Source organism: Astatotilapia calliptera, chromosome 6, assembly GCF_964374335.1.
Source record: "Astatotilapia calliptera chromosome 6, fAstCal68.1, whole genome shotgun sequence".
In the NCBI taxonomy this organism is placed as follows: domain Eukaryota; kingdom Metazoa; phylum Chordata; class Actinopteri; order Cichliformes; family Cichlidae; genus Astatotilapia; species Astatotilapia calliptera.
The window spans coordinates 40037615-40058546 of record NC_137427.1 but is presented as its reverse complement, the minus strand read 5'-3'; the positions used below and the strand labels follow the sequence as shown (position 1 = coordinate 40058546).

Here is a 20932-nt window from a genome sequence, read left to right as displayed (position 1 = left end):
GTTACAAATGATCTTGTGGCCTCAGACAGTAGACTTACCTCTGTACTGCTAGACAGTGTAGTGTTTGACACTGTTGACCACACTTTTTATTACAGTTGTTAGAACATGTCATAGATATTAAAGGTACTGTGGCACAGTGGTTTAAGTCATATCTCTCTAATGGACTCCAATTTTCTCATGTGTGAGGGAACTTAAAGCAGACAGAGTTAATTAGAGCGCTGTATGTATGTATTTGTCCATCACCTCAGGTTCCAGTTCATTCCATGAGAATTGTGAATATGAAAGATTAAAACAAAATCCCCTGATTAGCCTGTTTCTCTGTAACACAGAGAGACAGAGAACCTTTCACACTCACTGTAAATGTATTCTCTAGTATTATTATGTGAAAATTTCTTTTCTCAGAGCAAAGTGGATATTTATCACTGATGGTCTATTATTTATTTGTTTTCTTTTGCTAGAATTTTAATTTTTTCATAACTCTGTGTATTATTTAGTATCACGGTGGTTTAAATCTCTGATCCCCACAAATCGAAAATGTACACGTTAAAAACATACTCTGGAGAAAGAGTCGCTTTAATTCTGAAAAGATTCGACCGGAAGTGCTGTTCCTGTTTAATGATCGAGTAACTCCAAAACCAAGCCTCGTTAGTGAGATGCTGGGAGCTGATAGGATTAGGAGCGCAGCAGGAGAGCAGCAGCTCGGCTCTCCGCGCTTTGTTTTCTGCTCAGATCATCAAGAGCTGCAGTCTGGTGTGTAAACGCTGCTCTCCTTCAGCTGCATGTAGTTCTCTCTGAAAGCGACCTGCCTTTTTTCTCCAGAGGGCATCCCACCGTACCGCCCATTGCAACAGGTCGAGCAGGAGGTGAAATCTAAAAAAATATACATAGATGTGATGTGACAGTAAAGCGCAGAGAGAGAGGCGGGCAGCAGAGGAGGTTGACGGTGTAAGCTTTGATGGTTTCAGCTGCAGTGGATGCGACAGAGCGGGGACCTGCCAACATGATGCCGGTGAGTGGAAAATCACATTCTGCCTTAATGACCCATTCATGCACAACTGTCACCACCATCTGAGGGCGAAGCTCCGAGTTCAACTTTCTACCACACATCCTTACATAGCTGCATCACGAATTAAATTTATAGGACCACGCACTGAGATCTTCGTGGAATCCTGGAAAGCATTTTTAACTAAGAATGTGTCTCGAAATAACACGTCATGTTTTATAAATTAATATTTTTTGTTGTACTTCGCTTCCTCCGACTTTGTAATGTAATGATAAATACTACATATAACACAGTTAATATTTAATCACGCAGTATATTTATGTTTGAAAATAACGATATTAGGTGTAGTTTTAATTTGTGTTAATGTGCAAACGTTCAGCTTTAAATCATGGCTATGGGTGGAGTGTTCTTAGCGGTTTGCTTTGTGTTGATATTGTGTCTTTGCGTTGGGTGCAGTTTGCACAGTGCCTGCTGTCATGCAATGAAAATTAAAGTAACTTTCTTTAACATTCACACTCCTTAGAAATTGTAAAGTGTTCTCACATTTTCTCCTTGATCAACACAAACTGAAATCAACTTGTAAGCAACTTGATCAGTAACATTACTATGACTCACTGTTAAATGTATTACAGTACTCTGTTACAGAGTATATATAATTTTAACCCCTCACATTGTATCTAGCAGATATCTGCTGAATACAATGTGGGGAAGCTTAAACAGAGAAACAGGATCAGTTAGACAACAGATGCCAGTGTGGTGGAATCAGACAGAATAGGGATTACGTGTTCCTCTCATCACGGACCAACTGCAGGTGACACAGAGGATTTGAAGTTGTCTGGTGTCTGTCTGCAGTGACTCAAACACAGCAGACTTCTCTGTTGCACCAACCAGTGTCACAACCAGATGTGAGCAGCTGTGGATCCACTAATAATAGATTAACACCATTGCATTGCACCATTGTTTTCATGTGGAATGATGGTACTCTTCTGGTTTATGAGAATAAAAAAAGAAAAAAGAAGTGTTGACCTTTTCGTGCATGCTACATCCTCAGTCTTACTTCTGCTGAACAGTTTGACATTTCAGGCTGTGGTGTTCTGGTACTTGTCACATGTCACACTTCCCACTCTTCACTGGTGTCCCGTGTCTGGAAATCACTCATGGCTGCAAATCTGAAGTAATGTGAACTGACCACCAAAGCCAAAGTGTCATTATTTCACTGAAATTCAGATAACTGACACGTTGACTGGTTGGATTTAAGTGTGTTTCAGCTACAGTTATCTGCATTAATGATGGGGGGGGGGGGGGGGGGGTGCACACTAATGGATGGCAGACAAAAGAGGAACTTTATAGACTCTATCAATGAGGAAATGGTGAGATGAACTTCTCATTTATTGTTCTATAGACAGTAACTTCTACTCTTGACTTCATTATTTCTACATAGGTTGTTTGGAGGAAGCTCTTATAAAACAATAGCCAATTTACTCACAACTTGTCTTAAATAAAGGTGTAAAGGTGACACATATTATACTCTATACTAGAGCAGGGCGATATGGCCAAAAATATTTATCACGATATATATTTGAAAATTTGCGATAACGATATAACCGACGATATAATTGATGCGAGACAAAATACAACTCCACAACATTACTAGCGCAAAAAGACAACCTTCCATTTATTTTCACTTAAACAAGAAGCTGGTTTTTATGTACATTAAAGCTTTATAAAAATGTAACAGTGCAAATGCAAATTCCTTGCTGAAAGTTTAACCAAAAGGCATTTCCAGTAGAAATGGGCTGACATATCCTGAGCATAACCATGTATAATATCCACTGAAGTTAAAAAGAGGTGCTTTGCAACATTAAACTGCAGTGTGCAGTACGTGTTTTTCGGGCCATAAGGTGCACAGGATTATAAGGCACATTAAGCGAAACAAAGCAGTCAGATAAATCAAACTTTATTAAACTCATTCTTCTTGCTTCCTCCTCTTCTGTACCATTGATTCATTAATGTTGAACTCTCTGGCAGCTGCTCTATTCCCATGTTGTTGCAGTATATTAATGACTAACCTCGTATTGTGGATGGATTATCTCAGTTGTTCTCCTGACTGAAGTTTGGTCCGTTTACAACATCCTGCCATGCGATTGCATTTGTCTCTAACCATGAAGAACCTTCCCGTTAACTTTTATAAGTGGAAAAGTGTTAGTGTTCGTCCTCCAGCTTCACTGTTTATGTTATGCTAACATAGCTGTGTCGCTAGCGATCACGTAGCACATCATTATATACCAGCTAGCCCAACTTCAGTAACCCTACAAACGTCACTGCTGTTTAGTTTCCTGTCTTCATTTATGTTGGAAGTGATAGCAGAGCTGTACGTTTGATTTTTTTCAGAAATCTCTCAGTCAGAACATGCTATATCATGCTTAGGTAACTAGCGAAACTAGCGAGCTAACTTCCGCTAGCTTCCTGCTAACTTCTAACTCCGTTAAATGTAATAACTTTTGTTTTCATGGATGCCTGGAAGTTAAACTTTATAGTTACACCTGGTAAAGCAGCAATGCTGATAGTTTTATTAAAGATGAAAGAATTTAGACAGTTTTTAACTCTCAGTGATGCTGCAGTGTTGTTTGACCTGAACGATACGGAGTTTAGGACCCAGATTACTCCCAGATTTAAGAGCATCTTAGTCCGACAAATATGACAATAACAACGGCCGCTTGCATGTTCTGCAAAAAAATGTGCTTTGTTGTGTATCTGATGGACAAACACCAAACCAGTTCCACATCACGGAAGTTGCACCATTTTTACAAACCAATTCTGGTTCATCTGTTTCACTCAACAATCGGCCATGCCCGGCCTCTCGGCCTGGGGCTCGCCGGCCTCTCGGCCTGGGGCTCGGTCACTCAGGCGCAGCTGGCTGCCGGCGGAGCTCACGGGCGCGTCACTGCAACTCCCCCTGGCTTCTGCTCCGCGGCTGCTGAGTGAGCCCTCATCTGGGACTCTCCTCAGCTCTTTCTGGGACAGTGGCGCGGCTGCCCCTCTGTTGGTCTTCCTTGGTCTCTTGTGTTCTGGGGGCCTCTGGATGTCTGGAGTTTTGATCTCCTCCACACCTGCTTCACGCCCTGGAGGACGGGGCTGTGGCCCCCCCACACCCTCTAACAGATCATTACATGAAGGAACCTTTTAAAAAACAAAAAACAAGCGCGTCCATGCTCACAGGTGTACACACGGGTGATCACACCCACAAACTACACCCTTTTTGGCTCCTACCTCAAAGCACACTGTGTTCTGTTGATCTTATGTGCTGCACAATAATGTTTAATATTTAGTATTTACTGTCATATTCCCATATATCATTGTGATGTTGTTTATTCTATTACTCTTGTTCTCTTCTGCTTGCTTTCTTTTTTCTTTCTCAGCAGGTGATCCAGGTGATTGATATATGCATTTTTTTTTCTCTGCCCGTTCTGTTGGTTTTTGTCTTTTGCCCTTCTCCCCCGTCCCTCTTCTCAGCTGTTTCTCTTTCCCTCTTTCTTTCTCCCCTTCTTTCCCCCAGTCAAGTCTGTCCCGTATTCAGTAAGTGAAAATAAAATAAACAATAAAAGGTGAATCAAATGGACCATTACGGCAAGGCTGGGATGGTCAGTTTGGTAAAGTAAATCCATTGGGCATCTTTCTTTGCCTTTAGACAACAATTCTGATGGCAAAAGAGCCAAACGGGACAGGCCAAAAAAACAAAAAAAAAAACAAAAACAATCGGCCATGTGCGTATGAAAACAAAGGCACTGCGCATGCGCGTTTTACTCCCATTCTATCGCGATATTTCATTTTCCTATCGTTGCCTAACATTATACCGGTATTACCGTGAACGGTATAATATGGCCCAGCCCTACTCTATACTGCTAAATGTAGCTTTTTTGATTCACACTTCAAAATAATCTTTATTTTTATAAAAATGACAAGTTGAAAAAAACAAATCAAAAAACAAAAATCAATTTTTTATCAATGCCAAATATTACGGAACTCTGTAAATTGTTTACAGGCTATTCTGTCACCGAAACAACTTAAACTAAAGTGCTCTACTACCAATGTACCATTGATTAACCGCAAATGAGTGGTAGTGTCAGGTACTTGCATCATTTGACTGTAAATTCACCAGACAGCAGGATATCGACCTGTTTCTCTTGTTCACTCATCTTTATCATTTCTCTTCTAACTGCTTTGATCTTTTTAAACCTTACCCAGACCGCTGGCTTGCGCTGTGGCTGTCGAGCTCCTTGTAGCTTAAGCTACGTTACCTTTGTTAACTTCCTTAAAATATCCATGTTCAGCTGGGTGAAGACAATTTATGATTACGTTTTCATGGTGCTCCACCTACAGTTTATTTTGAACTTTTTGACTTCGCTCATAGTGAAGAGCTTCCATGTTAATGACATGTTGTATGTGCTGTATGTGTACATGTGACTGTTTGCTTAGCTCATAACTGAACCAGACAGGATCAAGAACGCTGGAACAAATCGAGCCCCTGGTCAGCTGATTTGTACAACTTTACTTATGCCGACTTGATTGGCTGCCCTCATTAACAACATAATGAACAGCAGATGGGTGGGGCTTCTATGCTCTCATTCAGAGCCATGTGTCCTCCAACACAACAACTACAGGTTTCTGGATGTTAATGAACAAATGTTGACTGGTTGACAAGTGGGTGGCTGCAGCTCAGGAGGTAGAACAGGTCATCTACCAATCTGTAGGTTGGTGGTTCCATCCCCGGCTGCTGCAGTCTGCAGATACTAACTGATGCATCCATTGGAATGTGAATGTTAGACAGAAAGCACTTAAGCATAGAAAAAAGTGCTCGGATGAATCAGTGAATGAGTGCTTTGAGTGCTCAGGCTGAGTAGAAAGCCGCTGTTTAAGAACCCTTACAACTGAAACAAGGGCAGAGTGTCAGCAATGAGAGACGTGTGAAAAGAAACACCAAAGATGCAACACACAGCAGTCATTGTTGTTAACACTTGGATTTACTTGAGCTCTTTTGCATGTTAACGCCGTCTTCTCTGGCAGCCTGACAGAGAGACCCACAAGCAAGAGTAGCCCCAGATCCGTTACACCACATTGTACACTGCCCCCATCAACAACAGGCCCACTCTGCAGGTAGACAGGGTGTCCACTAACTGCCAGCGGACTGCTAATACGCTACCACTGCTGAAACATGATTTCAGAATAAGTGGGAGAAATCTTAATTAAAAGCATTTCCACTGCAGTTAGAAGAGTTCAAGAAAATCACAAAGCTCTATTTTTAAATAGTGGAAGTTGTCAGTATTGTTTCTGCTGAGACAGTCACTGTGGCTCACAAAACAAAAAAACCCAAAACAAAACCTTTGTCAGTCTTTTTCTGTTCGTTTTCCATATTAACTTTGACGTCCAGACTGTAAGAAAAAGCAGGAAACAGAAATTATCTGTTAACCAGAGAGGAAAACCTTACTGCAATGGGGGAAAAAAGAGACATCAGTATTTTCCAGCAGAAGATAAGGAATATAATATTATGTTTAAAATAAAAGGTTCAACCTGATACTTTTGGTAATATTTTGTTTTCTTTACAAGCATATGTTTTTCATTTAGTACAGTATATTTAAATTGACCATTTTGTGATTTACAATGTTTTGGAGAACTGTAATAACATTAATAGAGATTATTAAACATATAATTTAGAAACCAGATTTAGAACATTTAGAGCAGCCTATAGAGATTACCTGAACATTTGCTGACCTTTGTATCTAAGACTTTGTCCTTGTCTACTTAAACCTCCAACACTATAAAAGTATACACATATACTATGTTTGTGTATATGAGAGAGAAAAAAAAAGCATAAAAGCACCAGTTTTTGTGATTCAGGATAGTGAAGCAAGCCTTAAATGTTACATAAAAGCTGCCTTTAAAAAGGCAGCACGCCCTATTCATTAAACTGCATCCTCATAATCTTCCAGGCAGAGCTCAGTGGAGCTCATTGTGCTGCTTGGTAACTGTTGCCACAGTGACCAGAAATTAACACTAGCACACTCACTAACACACACACACGATTCAAGGTCATATGGGAACACTATTTATTTAATATTCCTTGGGCGATGAGGAGCTAAAGCATTTGTAACCTTCATGTTAGTTTACAACATCACCCTGGTGCTGATATTCAGGTCTCAAAGGTGCCAATAAAGTCAGACTTGTCCCACTCTGGCTTTGTTTACATCTTTAGGCAGAAGCATTTTGACAGTGAGAGTACTTCCTTCTTTCTTGTTCAATGTATAGTATAAAATTGCGCTAAACATTCAAATGTAGAAAAGTCACCTTCTTGTTGACATCCTCTAACAGACATCAGTAAGAAAATTGGTTTTCACCATATATGTTGGCCAATATGCTAATGTGTTTAAATGTAAGTATATAATCAGCTAATCAGATGGCAGCAACTCCGTGCATTTATCTATTTAGGTATGTAGACATGGACGAGTGGCTGAAGTCCAAACTGAGAGATAGAGTAGGGAGGAAAGGTGATTTAAGTGACACTGCATGGTTGTTGGTGCCAGACGAACTAGCATGAGCATTTCCAGAAACTCCTGGGATTATGTTTAGGTTTAAAGAAAATGGTCTGAAAAACAGAAAGTATCCAGCGAGCAGCAGACCTCTGGTGTAATATCCCTTGTTGATGCCAGAGGTCAGAGGAAAATGGCCAGACTGCTTTGAGCTGATGTGAAGCTCAGCTATATATGTATACATATATACACACACTGCATGTTTATAAGCGCAAACAATGCTAAACACTGCTGATGACAGATGTTACTAGGTAGGTAGATTTAATTAATAGTGTGTAGTGTAATATTATAAGTTGGTAGGTAGGCTAATAAAATTACTTGGTGGGTTACAGACACCAATAGCATCATAACATACACTTTATCAAAAGCTATGACTTTATAGATGATTAGTGAGTAGGTGGGACATATCCTAATATAATCTAACAAAACAATGCCAGTCAATCAGAAGACAATGTTAACAATAGATGTATGGAAGCATTCTGCGTTTATACTGCTCACTGTGGTAGCGTCCTAGACAATGGGGTCGTGTGTATTGTTTATCCAATATTGGTATGTCATGTGATGCTGGTAGCCATATGGCTACAGCCCTCCACAGTGCCTACAAAACATTTGGGATGTGACCTGCAGTGTGGCAGCTGTCAGCATGTTGCCCTGAGCAGAAATAGGATGGATACTGAATGCGGGAATGAAAACAGTCGGCACACTGACAGTGAAATGTGTTTTCAGTCAGTTTGGTTGTGATTTAACACTCTGTTATAAATAATGCATGCTGAGATCAAAACCACTATTCTTTGACCTTTGGCTTTTCCCCGGTCTTGTCTGATAATGTTTCAAATTAGCTTCAGTTCTAATTTTTAAGCTTTGAGCTTCTGATCTCAGGATTATTTGACAGAGTTTCCTAATTTGTCCTGTTAATTATAATAATCAAATTATTTAATTAAATCAGTGATCTACTGTGTTAAATGTTTAGATTTATTAACTGTCACATTTGTAGTGATTGGTGCTTTCATAGATATCTACATCAGCACCAGTATTAAACAAAAATAAAATAAAAATGTTGAGTTTGCAGTTGTAATCTGAGTAGCAACAAAAACAGCTTAAAATGATTTTAATTTGCTAAAATTATGTAATACATTTCTTTTGTTGATTAAAGCTGAACTATATGTATCCATGTGTGTTTGTCTGCTTCTGTTGTGACGTCTCATCGGTGGCAAGTCAATAACAGGATTACGAGGCGACTCCATTTTGATCATTGTTAAGACGAAGCTGTTGACCTCTTGCAGACAGTAGATGGATCGTTAATTTCATCCCATACAGCAGTGGGGGTTGTGGTAGTATTAAGCAGCGTGATGCAGCTCTAATTCCTGGCTGGATTAGGAGCTGAGGCCACAGGACTTTAAGGCTCTCCGCCTGTTGACTAGCAGGTTCACTCTTCGGGGCTTTTTAATATTTCAGCTCGCTTTCACATGTTTCCACTTTCAGCTACTATGGGTGCTTATAATGCAGCAGTGTTTCCAGGAGTTCACAGGGTTTTTTCCTCTATGATTGAAATTAATGATGTTGTGGTGGTATAAAATCAAACAGCCTGTACTGTCTTGTTGGAAGGATTTTTTACAGTGTTTTAACTGCAAGATGACAGATTTGGTGTGTGTGTCGTGTTTGTGTTTTTGTGCAAGTGTCTGTGTTCGCTTGTTTATGTGTTCTAGTGAATGAGAGAGTTTGTGTGTCTGTATGCCTTTGAAAGAGCATGTAATGGCTGCAGTGAAGAAGAGCAAGCATGTCAGCATTCTGAAGTTTGTGCTTCGATGCAAAATTTAGTGCTGCTGAAAACAAGGCATTATGATGGTAAAGATGTTAATAATTAATGTTAATGATAATTCAGTGTCCAACCTAACAGGCCACATGTACATTTTTATTGGAATGTGGAAGAAAATAGACAACTTGATTATATCATCTCCTCCTGCTGGTACTGTAACTTCAGCATGCATGCCCATTTCACTTTTGGAGAGAAAGCGTGAAATGGTCACAGTGGACCGGTGTGTCTATTACATGTTTTGCTCACAAACAACAGGTTGCAACGATTGATAGCTGGTGCTTCTGGGCAGACATTTATGGAAATGCCTGGTGTGAAGTGTTACTCATCTCAGCTGACTATTTATGTTACCCATTTTAATCAGAGCTACAAGTGAAACTAAAGGTGACTGAGGTGAAAAAAGTGCACGTACTCACAAATGTAGTCTGTTTTTAGGATCTGTTGATGTTCAGGAATCAGTGGTACCAATGACAAGAGACTCCCAAGAGAAACCTTCTTTCCTCCATCATCTCTGATTGGCTGCAGTGTTTCCTGGTCGACCTCAGCTGAGTGACTGATGACAGTGGCCCACTTTGTCTGAACCTGAAGGAAGACGGCATTGCTCCAGTTTTCTTTATGTAGGACAGTAGGCAGGCTGGTTGACGGCTTCTCACTGAGACCATTAAATCTCTTTCAGAGTCATTCACTGGTTCAGTTAGAGCCTTTGTTGGTTTTATTATTTCTAACACTATTGCAACTTAAATTTCTTGAGTATTTCCATTTTCTGTTGACAAGAACAGCTACTGTAGCCTGCAATAACATAAAACAAAATCGTTCTTAAGAGCTAAAAGGCCAGGAGAAATGATTGGGGCTAAATAGAAAATTACACTTTTCTTTCTGACAATGTTCATTTACATTTGCTGAGCAGAGTAATCTTACAGTTTGACTGAACGAGACCAAAATGAACAACGCCCTTAGCAACCTTTCTTATAGTAATTAGGACTAAAGTGAAAAGATTCTTTTATTTAATTTGAAAAAAATTACACTCATGTGTGACCTCATGGTGCCCAATCATTGGCAAGCTTGGAACTGCCCATTTTAGCTCTGTCATGGTGATACTGTGGACTTGTTTCAAAGCCTGAAGTCCAGATTCTCTATGGTAGTCACTTTTTCTCAGTTATATCCACATGAGACATTTTAGTTTTCTCATCTTTTCCTCACACTACTGTCTTGCAGAAAAAATAGAAAGCACATGAACAAATTAAAAAAACCAAGAAGATTGAATGTTGCATATATGAAAGTTATTGTTTTAGTCATGTTTCAGGTAATATTCCTATAGAATCTCTGACAAGCAATCCTCAGGTTAGTGACTAAAAAGGTAAACTGTGTGGACTGAAGTACCCACTGATTTGTCAGAAATTATCAATAAGACTGAATGTCACATCCATGTGCCCAGTAATTTATCCCTTTGTATATTTGCAGTTGAGCTCTCATTTCGGTCAACTGTATTTGTGGTTTTGAGTAAACTGTTTCAAGACCTTTTTGGATGACTCAGTGACATTTGGCTCACATACTTGTGTTCCCCCCAAGATGAACTATTACCGTTTTCTCCTGTTACACCTTAACCAGGCCAAGTACTGTAACAACAAAGAGGGTTGTAAATTGGTTTCAGCTGCTTTGGTGTTAATGAAATTACTAACCTGTGCACGCCAACAATGAGACAGACCTAAAACAGGAATGGTTTTACAGGTGGAGGCCTTTGCCCATGTCTCCTTTGTGCGAGTGTCACGACTCACTCGATAAAGCCTCTTTTAATGATACAAAGAGCGGCTAGGTCCACACGGCTTCAGGGCGCACCACGTGATCATCAATTTCTATCACTTGGTCAAAGACCCTCTGCCCCCGGAATCAGTGACGGACGTCGCCACTGAGCACATGATTGCCGTGATTGCCTCCCCGTATACTGCCCCCAACACGTTATTAAACGCTGTTCAATTCGTACCCGGAATTAGGGGACAGGCGCGGGGTAACTGTGTGTTTTGCCCTTGGATTTCAATATCAGCGGCACTTTGGGATACTTGTGAATATCACCATGAACACATTTCACCCACTCCGCTTTCAGCAATGCCCCGGGGCGAACCAAGCTTTGGTGCATAAGGCTCTGCGTGCAGACCGTGTCCCCCAAAGCATGGCGCATACCCCCATGACTCCTTACCGGGACGCTGTAGTACCTCCTGAACCGGGGGAGGGTGTCGGAGCCTGAGCGATGTGAGTCTGGCATACCAGCTGAGTTTCGGCACCACTGTAAAGGGCCGTGACCGACACGCCGTTCTTTCGATTGTGTAACTGTTTTTTCCCCTAAATTGATTGTGCACTCGTATTAATTCCCTGGTTCGGCACACACACCAGCCAGCTTTCAACCCGCCCGCACACTTCTCCTCTCGTGTCCGACCTCGCTATGTGAAGGGAGAAACCTTGTTTGGTTGATTATTTCCACCTGGCCCTCCAGCCTCCCTGGCCCTGCCCCTTGAGCTCACTGCGCCATCCCTCCCCCTGCAGCTGAGCCAGGGACCACGCCTCCACCACAATGATGGCACAAGCATACATTGGCCCTTATTCACAAACAGTGTGCATAAATCATGCATTGAAACTTTCATGCACAAACCCAAATTTTATCAATATTTGTATAGCTGATTTGTACTTCACAAACAACTTTACAAATGTGAGTACAAACAAATGAAAGCCTGACTGACTTAGAAAACTTACACACGTTTGCAAAATGAATACTAGTATATTTATATTTATCCTTATCAATAGTAGATGATAATATTATTACCAATAATGATATAGTGATCTTATTGTTAATTAGGTCACTATATACAATTTTCAAAAACATGGTAAGCCACAACATGGTTGGACTTGTTCTTTTTCTTCTTTTGGCTGTTCCCGTCACCAGTCGCCACAGCATATCATCTGCCTTCATCTCACACTATCCCTGGCATCCTTTTCTGTCACACCACCCCCTCTTTTATCCATGAACTTCTTGGGGGTTGCTGTAACTCAGGAGGTGGGGCAGGTGATCTACTAATTGGAAGGTTGGTGGCTCCTGAAGCTCCATCTTCAAACATCCTTTGTCCAGTATATTCACTATCCCTCCTCTATATATGTCCAAACCATTTCAACCATGCCTTTCTAACTTCAGCACTGACATTCGATTTCCAGCTTCAAACTCATGATTCTGACACTCTTAACCTGCACAACACTATTTCCATGCTTTTCTTTTAAGGTTACACTTGCTTCATTTCTCTTCATATTTACTCTGTGGTAGAAGAGTGTGACTCCACCTCCATTGCAGTAGCATTTAGCTTAAAATACTGTTTTGTCTTTTTTGAATGCTCAGTCCCTCCCTTTTTATATCTTGTTGGCATATGCATCATATATGTTTTTGTTCTTTTGAGCTTTTTTCAGACCACATTGACTGGAATGAATAAAACAGAAATCAGGGCAGAAAGAGCTGTGCAAAATGAGAAAAGCCAGCTCAGGGATGTCAAGTTGAAGATTTTAATCCTTAGACCAGCTTTGTGGATGGGAACCTTTAGAAGAAGCTCTGATAAGCCTTTGAGCATGTTGTTGGTTAGTGCCTAGTTCACAGGATAAGTAAAGGCTGAAAAGTGCTGAGTGCTGCATCCACGCAGGTTGGCAGGCTGTGGGAAGTAATCTGGCTGTGGGCCTACCCTGCTGGAGTAACAGATGGCTCATTGCATCATGGGAGTTCTGTCCACAAATATCTGTAATAGTTGTAAATAGCACAAAAGCTGCAATAAAGGTAAAAAGGGCAGGTTTTGTTTTCAGTGAAACTGTTATGTTGCATGCTGTTTTACTGAACACAGTCTGTTAACGGACTATTCCAATGATTTTGGTTGTAACACTTTAAACAGAACATTGGAAACCTGACAGCCCTTGGAACTATTTTAAGTTTGTGGATGTTGTACAGGTCTGTTGTGAAAGTGAGGTTGGCGATCTTATGATGTTACTGGTTGAGTTTTACTTATGGTTATGCTTATGAGTGGGTACTAACCAAAACATATGAGCATGAGTAGCAGAATGAACCTCACCCAAGGGTTGTCTGAGTAGCAGAGTGAAGCTTTTGGTCATGCAGGAAGTAGACCGTTCAACCACATTGCAAGAGGACAGTTGAGGTAGTTCTGGCATCTGATTAGGGTGCCTCCTTTATAGAAGGAGGTGATATGGCCTCAAAATTATATCACGATATTTTAAGAAAATTTGCAATAATTATATTTTATGACAATATAAAAAAGGCTTTGTTGATGCTCAGTTCCTTTCAATTCAATTTCAGTTTTGTTTATATAGCACCAAATCACAACAAAATTGGCCTCAAGGTACTTTATTATTTTAAGGTACAGACCCAGTAATACACAAGCTCACAGTTGTAAATCAGTGACGCGGATCTCTCATCCTGCTTTTCAAGTGAGCTACTGTCATTGATGACAGTCTTCCTAATTTAAAGGTAGTCTATTGAAACAACGTGAACGTGAACCCTGAATTCTTATTACCAAAATGTATTTTGTAATTGTAGATGTTCCTAACTGTGTACCTCAGCAACAATAACCAACACTTTAATGAAGTCCCCATCACACCAGAGACACTGTGCAGAGATGTGGTGGAGCTCTGCAAGGAGCCTGGCGAGTCTGACTGCTATCTGGCTGAGATATTGAGAGGCTCAGGTGAGTTTCTTGTGTCAAGTAGATATCCAAACTGCTAGTAGTGACCTAATAATAATAATAATGAATTGCGGTATTCATTCACGTGAACCTCAAATACACAAACACTGATATGGTTGTAGCTATATCTCAAAAGTAGCCATAATGTGACTTTCAGGTCAGGTGATAAGAACTATAGTTTCACACATAGTTTTTGGCCCTATAGTGTAATTATATCATGATTGATTAATTCCATCTCTTTTTGTAACAAAGGGTTAATGTTATATTCTTTAACATTGTATGCTTTTTTTCAATCAATCAGAACGTGTTGTTGGAGATGGAGAACAGATGCTGGAGGTGTTGCAGCGATCAGGACAGCAGAGGGGAGAGGTACGTTATCTCCTCCGTCACCAAAGAGCACCTGGACGAGAATCAGGTAAGAAAGAAATTTAATGGCTAAAGGTAATTAAAAAACTGACATACTATGTTATTTAATAAAGGACCACACACCACCAGAACAGTCTCAGTACTATTTGGCACTCATAACATTTAAAAAGAAAAAATTAAAATGTCCAAACAGCCGTAACTACAGTACAGGTTATGATTTAGGTACAACATTTAGGTCTAAGCTAATTTATAATTATAAGTAATCAATTGAATGTTAATTATGAAGAATTTGATAGACAGTATCCATCCTCTCACTTTTGATGGCAGGTATGGATCCTGTGGTTAACTCAGTGGAGTGGCAGTACTGGTGTATCCCCTTTGTAAATATACAGATATACCTCTATCCATCTATTAGTTGATATACAGAGGTGGCAAAAGAACACACATTGTTCACATTTTTCACAAGTACAGATGCTTGTGTTTGAAAAGTAAAAAGGTGAGTGTTCCTCTAATTCTCTTGACAGTGTATATACAGAAAATATTGGCACTATTGAAGGTCCGAATGAGCACAGTGTATCTTGTAGGTTACTTTGCTTTCACTCGTTCGTCCATCCATCTTCTTTCGCTTATCCAGGGCCGGGTCGCGAGGGCAGCAATCTAAGCAGAAAAGCCCAGACCTCCCTCTCCCCAGCCACCTCCTCCAGCTTGTCTGGGGGAACACCAAGGCGTTCCCAGTCCAACCGAGAGATATAATCTCTCCAGCATGTCTTGGGTCTGCCCCGGGGCCTCCTCCCGGTGGGACATGCCCAGAACACCTCACCCAGGAGGGATCCTTATCAGACGCCTAAACCACCTCAGCTGGCTCCTTTTGATGTGGAGGAGCAGCGGCTCTACTCTGAGCCCCTCCCAGATGGCAGAACTTCTCACCCTATCTCTAAGGGAGAGGCCAGTCACCCTTTCTCTGAAGGGTGACTGGCTCACAGAACGAGTATCTGTGATCTCGTTCTTTCGGTCACTATCCACATCTTGTGGTACATAAGGGATGTAGATCGACCGGTAAATCAAGAGCTTCGCTTTTAAACTCAGCTCTCTCTTCACCACGACAGATCAGTTTAGTGTCCGCATCACTAATCCATCTGTTGATCTCTCGCTTCCTTTTCCCGTCACCCGTGAACAAGACCCCGAGATACCTAAATGCCTGCACTTGGGGCAGGAACTCGTCACTGACCCAGAGTGGGCACTCCACCCTTTTCTGGCTGAGGACCATGGCTTCAGATTTGGAGGTGCTGATCCTCATTCTCACCACTTCACACTCAACTGCGAACTGTTCCAGTGTGACCTGGAGGCCATCATCCGATGAAGCCAACAGAACCACATCATCTGTGAAAAGCAGAGATGAGATTCTGAGACCACCCAACTAAAAGCTGTTCACCACCTCATAATTCTGTCAAATAAAAATTATGAACAGAATCGGTGACAAAGGGCAGCCCTGGCCAAGAATGAGTCCGACTTATTGCCGGCTATCCGGACCAAGCTCTTGCAACGGTTGTATAAGGATCGAATGGCCTGAAGCAATGGACCAGACACCCCATACTCCCGAAGCACCTCTCACAAGACACTCTGAAGGACACGGTCTTCTCCCAGTCCACAAAACACACGTAGATTAGTTGGGCAAGTTCCCATGCACCCTCAAGTATCCTTGAGAGGGTAAAGAGCTGATCCTGTGTTCCATGACCAGGATGAAAACCGCATTGTTAATGCTGTATCAGAGGTTCGACTAGCGGGTGGACTCTCCTTTCCAGCACTCTGGCATAGACTTTCCCAGAGAGGCTGAGGAGTGTGAGCCCCCTATAGTTGGACACACCCTTTGGTCCCCGTTCTTAAAGATGGGAATCACCACCCTGGTCTGCCAATCCAGAGGAACCACCCCTGATCTACACACAACATTGTAGAGGCATGTCAACAAAGACAGCCCTACAACATCCAGAGCCTCCAGGAACTCAGGGCAGACCTCATCCACCCCAGGGGCTCTGCCACCAAGGAGTTGTTTAACTGCCCCAGTGACCTCGCCCCCGGAGATAGGCTAGTCGTCCCCCTCAGACTCTGCTTCCTCCACAGAAGACGTGCCAGTGGGATTAAGGAGGTCCTCAAAGTATTCCTTACAATGCCCGACTATGTTTTCAGTCAGAAGTCAGCAGCGCTCCACCCGCACTATACACATTGCAGGTGGAGCACTGCTTTCCCCTCCTGAGTCGTCTGATGGTTTGCCAGAATCTCTTCGAGGGAGTCCTCGTTAGAGACCAAATTTCTAAGATTTTTAGGCCAAAGTGCAATAACCTCAGTTTTATCTGAATTCAGAAGCAGAAAATTAGAGGTCATCCAGGTCTTTATGTGTTTAATAGACTCCAATTTTTTCTCGTAAATGGAGAGTCCTCTTCACACACTAAGGATAATTATGGAGTTCCACAGGCTTCAGTGCTAGAACCAATTCTGTTTAGATTATACATGCTTCTTTACATGCAGTATACAAAGTATTAAAGACAGCATTAAAGACATAAAAACCTGGATGACAACTAGTTTTCTGCTTCCAAATTCAGATGAAACTGAGCTTATTGTACTTGGCCCTTAAAGAGTCTCAGAGGGATGCTGAAAGGTTCATGCATTTATTACTTCCAGGCTGGACTAGTGTAATTTGTTATTGTCAGGATGTCCTAAAACTCCCTGAAAAGCCTTCAGCTAATCCAAATTGCTGCAGCAAGAGTACTGACAGGGACTAGAAACAGATTTCTCCTGTTTTGGCTTCCCTTCATTGGCTCCCTGTTAAATCCAGAATGGAATTCAAAATCCTGCTCCTCACATACTGTCATGGTTCACTGTGTGGCTGGCAGGAAATAGAACCCAAACACAGGAGTCATACGCGGGGAGGGATGAACTCAAAACGGCAGCTTTATTGCTGGAAAAACACATAGGTACTAAACTAAACACAAGGAGCTATAAACAAGAAACTCAAATCAAAAACCAGAGACACGAGGGAGCTACACTGGAAACACAAGGACATAGGAGCGCGGAGGAAACACACAGTGAGGGGACGACGCCACACAGAACAGAGGGGGACATTGACATAAGTACACAGAAGGTAACGAGGGAAGTGGAAGCACACGGGGAACACAGCTGAGGACAATTACACATAACAGAGTGGGGGAGGACACGAAATTCTGACACCAAGACGCGGACCTTAAACATAACACAGAGAGTACACAGAGACAGCCGAGAGAAGCAGAGAGAGAGAGAACATGATGGAAAGAGGAAAACACAGAGCACAAGGAGTATGAGCAAAACACAATAGCTCACATCACTATATACACGGCCACACAGAGGGAGACAAAGGGGGATAACGACACGAGAGGAAATCCAGTAAATTAACCTGAACAACTTAGGACCCATAGAATAACAAATGAACTTAACATGACACAGGAACACAGGAAAACTAAGAACGCTGGGTCAAATGACCCAGAATCTTGACACATACAAGGCCTTGAATAATCAGGCCCCATCTTATCTTAATGACCTTGTAGTACCATATCACCTGATTAGAGCACTATGCTCTCGCACTGCAGGCCTACTTGTTGTACCTAGAGTATTTAAAAGTAGAATGGCAGGCAGAGCCTTCAGCTTTCAGGCCCCTCTTCTGTGAAAGCAGCTTCCAGTTTGGATTCAGGAGACAGACACTATCTCTACTTTCAAGATTAGGCTTCAAACTTTCCTTTTTGCTAAGCATATAGTTAGGGCTGGACCAGGTGACCCTGAATCCTCCCTTAGTTACTCAGCAATTGACTGCTGAGTAACTAAGGCTGCTGGGGGCTTATTATTATGCACTAGTATTTTATCGTCATTCACCTTTTTCACTCACTATGTGTTTATATACATTGTTGTCAATCTTGGCTTATCCTGACCATCTTCTGCACCAACACTGGATAGGCAGTAGAGCATGGCTAAAATGATTAAATTCTTCATTAGTATTTACTGTGTTTTGTGTCCAGTTGGATCCAGGGCTGCAGATCAGATGATGAGGAGAAACCAGGTGAAAGCCTCGTTGGAGAGATGTCTGGAGAATGGGGTGAGAGACTTTTACTGTGATTTTGATAAAAATAAATCAGTGTGTTTTGCCTTGGCTTACATTTTTATTACCGACTAACATGAATCCCTTCAAACACATTCATAGATATTGCATTTTGAGTTTCTGTGATCAGCAGTCCCCAAACTTTTTTGTGCCACGGACCGGTTTATGTCCAACAACATTTTCATGGACCGGCCTTTAAGGTGTCGCAGATAAATGCAACAAAATAAAACCAGTACCCATACTAAAAAAAAGAAGATTTATTCATAACGTACGGGAAAAGACCCAGAGAAACCAAGTTAACGATAAAAACGATAAAAAGAATAATGCTAAAAACCGACAAAAACCCTGAAAACCATGAATTTCACATCCAAGCCTGAACTCTCGCAGCCGGGTACCAAACGACTCATGGACGGGTACCGGTCCATGGCTCGGGGGACCGCTGCCGTAAATGGCTGAACAGAAAGTTGTGCATTGCACCTTAAAATGCATGAAGGTTGTGACAGCTGGACAGTGTAATGTGTCTTTTAGTATTTCTGTCTGTGTGAAAGTGAACTCTGACTGTATCTGCGTTACAGGTTTCAGCTCCTTGTCTGGACATGACGCTGAATGAGCTGCACGACCTGGCAACCCGACAGCAGCAGCAGATCAGTGCTCAGCAGCAGCTGCTGGCCTCCAAGGTAAAACACACCATACACAACTATTACTACTGTTACTACTACTGGTGTTACCACTTATATTGATGCTGATACTATTTTAAATGCAGTTCACAATAACCTCTTGCAGTTGCCTATGGATGCTTATTAACTACTTCTTGTACTCCGTTTGCCCCCTGGACTAGTATACCAAACAAAGCTCTGTGCAAACAGAGACTAATGTTCATACTAAAGTGATGTACATGATTCGACTGTGACTACACAAGCCTTCTATACCTCATATGAATGGCTAGATATATTTTACAAGATGTACTGTAAATTTATTATTTATTTATTAACCTTTATTTAACCAGGAAGATCCCATTGAGATTAAAAACCTCTTTTTCAAGGGAGACCTGGCCAAGATAGGCAGCAGCAGATGTCTCACAGTTACAGAAATTACTCAAACACAGGCAGCAACAACACACATGCAACAATAAGTGAAAGAATACAAATAAAATAAAAAATAAAATTCAATAAAATTCAAATAAAAATAAAAAAGTCAATGTTTCATGTCTTCCAGTTAAAGTATATCAGGAAGAAATCGGTGTAGCTGTTTAGCATGATATGATATGATAAAGACCTGAAAAGCATTGTGTTTTGCAGGAGCAGCAGCTACGGTTCCTGAAACTGCAGGATCACCAGCAGCAGCAACAGGAGGCGTCAGAACAGGAGCGGCTGTGGCAGCTCAGGGAGAATGCGCATAACCAGGAGGCCAAACTGCGACGAGTCCGGGCCCTAAAGGGTCAGGTGGAACAGAAACGCCTAAGTAATAGCAAACTAGGTCAGTGAGCCATGCGACTACATAGGCTTTGTAACATTTTGCAGAGCTTCTTTATTCTTATCCAAAACATTAGTTTTGAACTGTTTTATGTGTCACATATTCCTGGGCCTAATTGTATAAAATCAATATGAAGCACTAATGCACCGACAAGTTTGGCACATTAGTTTGGGGCAAACATCAACATGGGAAAAACATTAGAAAACTATTTAAGAAATTTTTCGTTTCATAAATAGTCTAATTTTTGTATTTTTTAAAATAAACTTGGGATTTTTTTAAATGGGAGCTAATATTCTCATATCCAACTCTATATTTCTGTTCACTGACTATCAGAAAAGCTAAAGAAGAGGTACTGGCGCCCCACTGTTCATTTTCAATCCCAAACTCGTGGTGTAAGTCAACTTTCTTTTGACTGGCTACCCTTCTTAAACAAAAGGTTTACAGGCAGCTGGTGTTACGTATAAGGAGAAGAGGCTCTAAATAAAATTCAACCGTCCAAGTTGTTATTCAATTCAATTTTCTTTTATACAGCGCCAAATCACAACAACAGTCGCCTCAAGGCACTTTATATTGTAAGGTAGACCCTACAAAAATACATACAGAGAAAAACTCAACAATCAAATGACCGCTTATGAGCAGCACTTTGGCAACAGTGGGGAGGAAAAACTCCCTTTTAACAGGAAGAAACTTCCAGTAGAACCAGGCTCAGAGAGGGGCGGGGCCATCTGCTGTGACAGGTATACCAGTACAGGCCGTGGTCATACATGAGAAATCAGTTGCAAACAATCCAAGTAACGCAAGCAACAGGAAAAGTCAATGAAATACTCTAAATCAGATCAGTTAGGATAGTAG

At 41.4% G+C, this 20932-nt stretch overlaps 1 protein-coding gene and 1 long non-coding RNA gene across 4 annotated transcripts in view; one reads left to right on the top strand and one right to left on the bottom strand.

The window, feature by feature from the left end:
- Positions 1-600: 600 nt before the first annotated feature.
- Positions 601-11989, bottom strand: LOC145429251 (uncharacterized). Of its 2 annotated transcripts, none has more exons than XR_013909487.1 (3): positions 11595-11989; positions 9813-9982; positions 601-870 (listed from the first exon to the last, which is right to left on the bottom strand). It is a non-coding gene; the product is annotated as an uncharacterized LOC145429251 (long non-coding RNA). The 2 variants fall into 2 exon arrangements; XR_013909486.1 differs by having other exon boundaries at positions 9817-9982.
- The window catches only part of LOC113024723 (apoptosis-stimulating of p53 protein 2-like), a 36369-nt gene continuing 16300 nt past the window's right edge, over positions 864-20932 (top strand). For both annotated transcript variants that reach the window (XR_013909479.1, XM_026172015.2), the window contains exons 1-6: positions 864-1009; positions 13977-14124; positions 14423-14536; positions 18528-18604; positions 19183-19284; positions 19906-20083. Coding sequence is in view for 1 of the 2 variants with exons in the window: in XM_026172015.2 (XP_026027800.2) it covers positions 956-1009; positions 13977-14124; positions 14423-14536; positions 18528-18604; positions 19183-19284; positions 19906-20083 (673 nt within the window). In the remaining variant the exon portion in view is untranslated. The remainder of the gene's footprint in view (positions 1010-13976; positions 14125-14422; positions 14537-18527; positions 18605-19182; positions 19285-19905; positions 20084-20932) is intronic.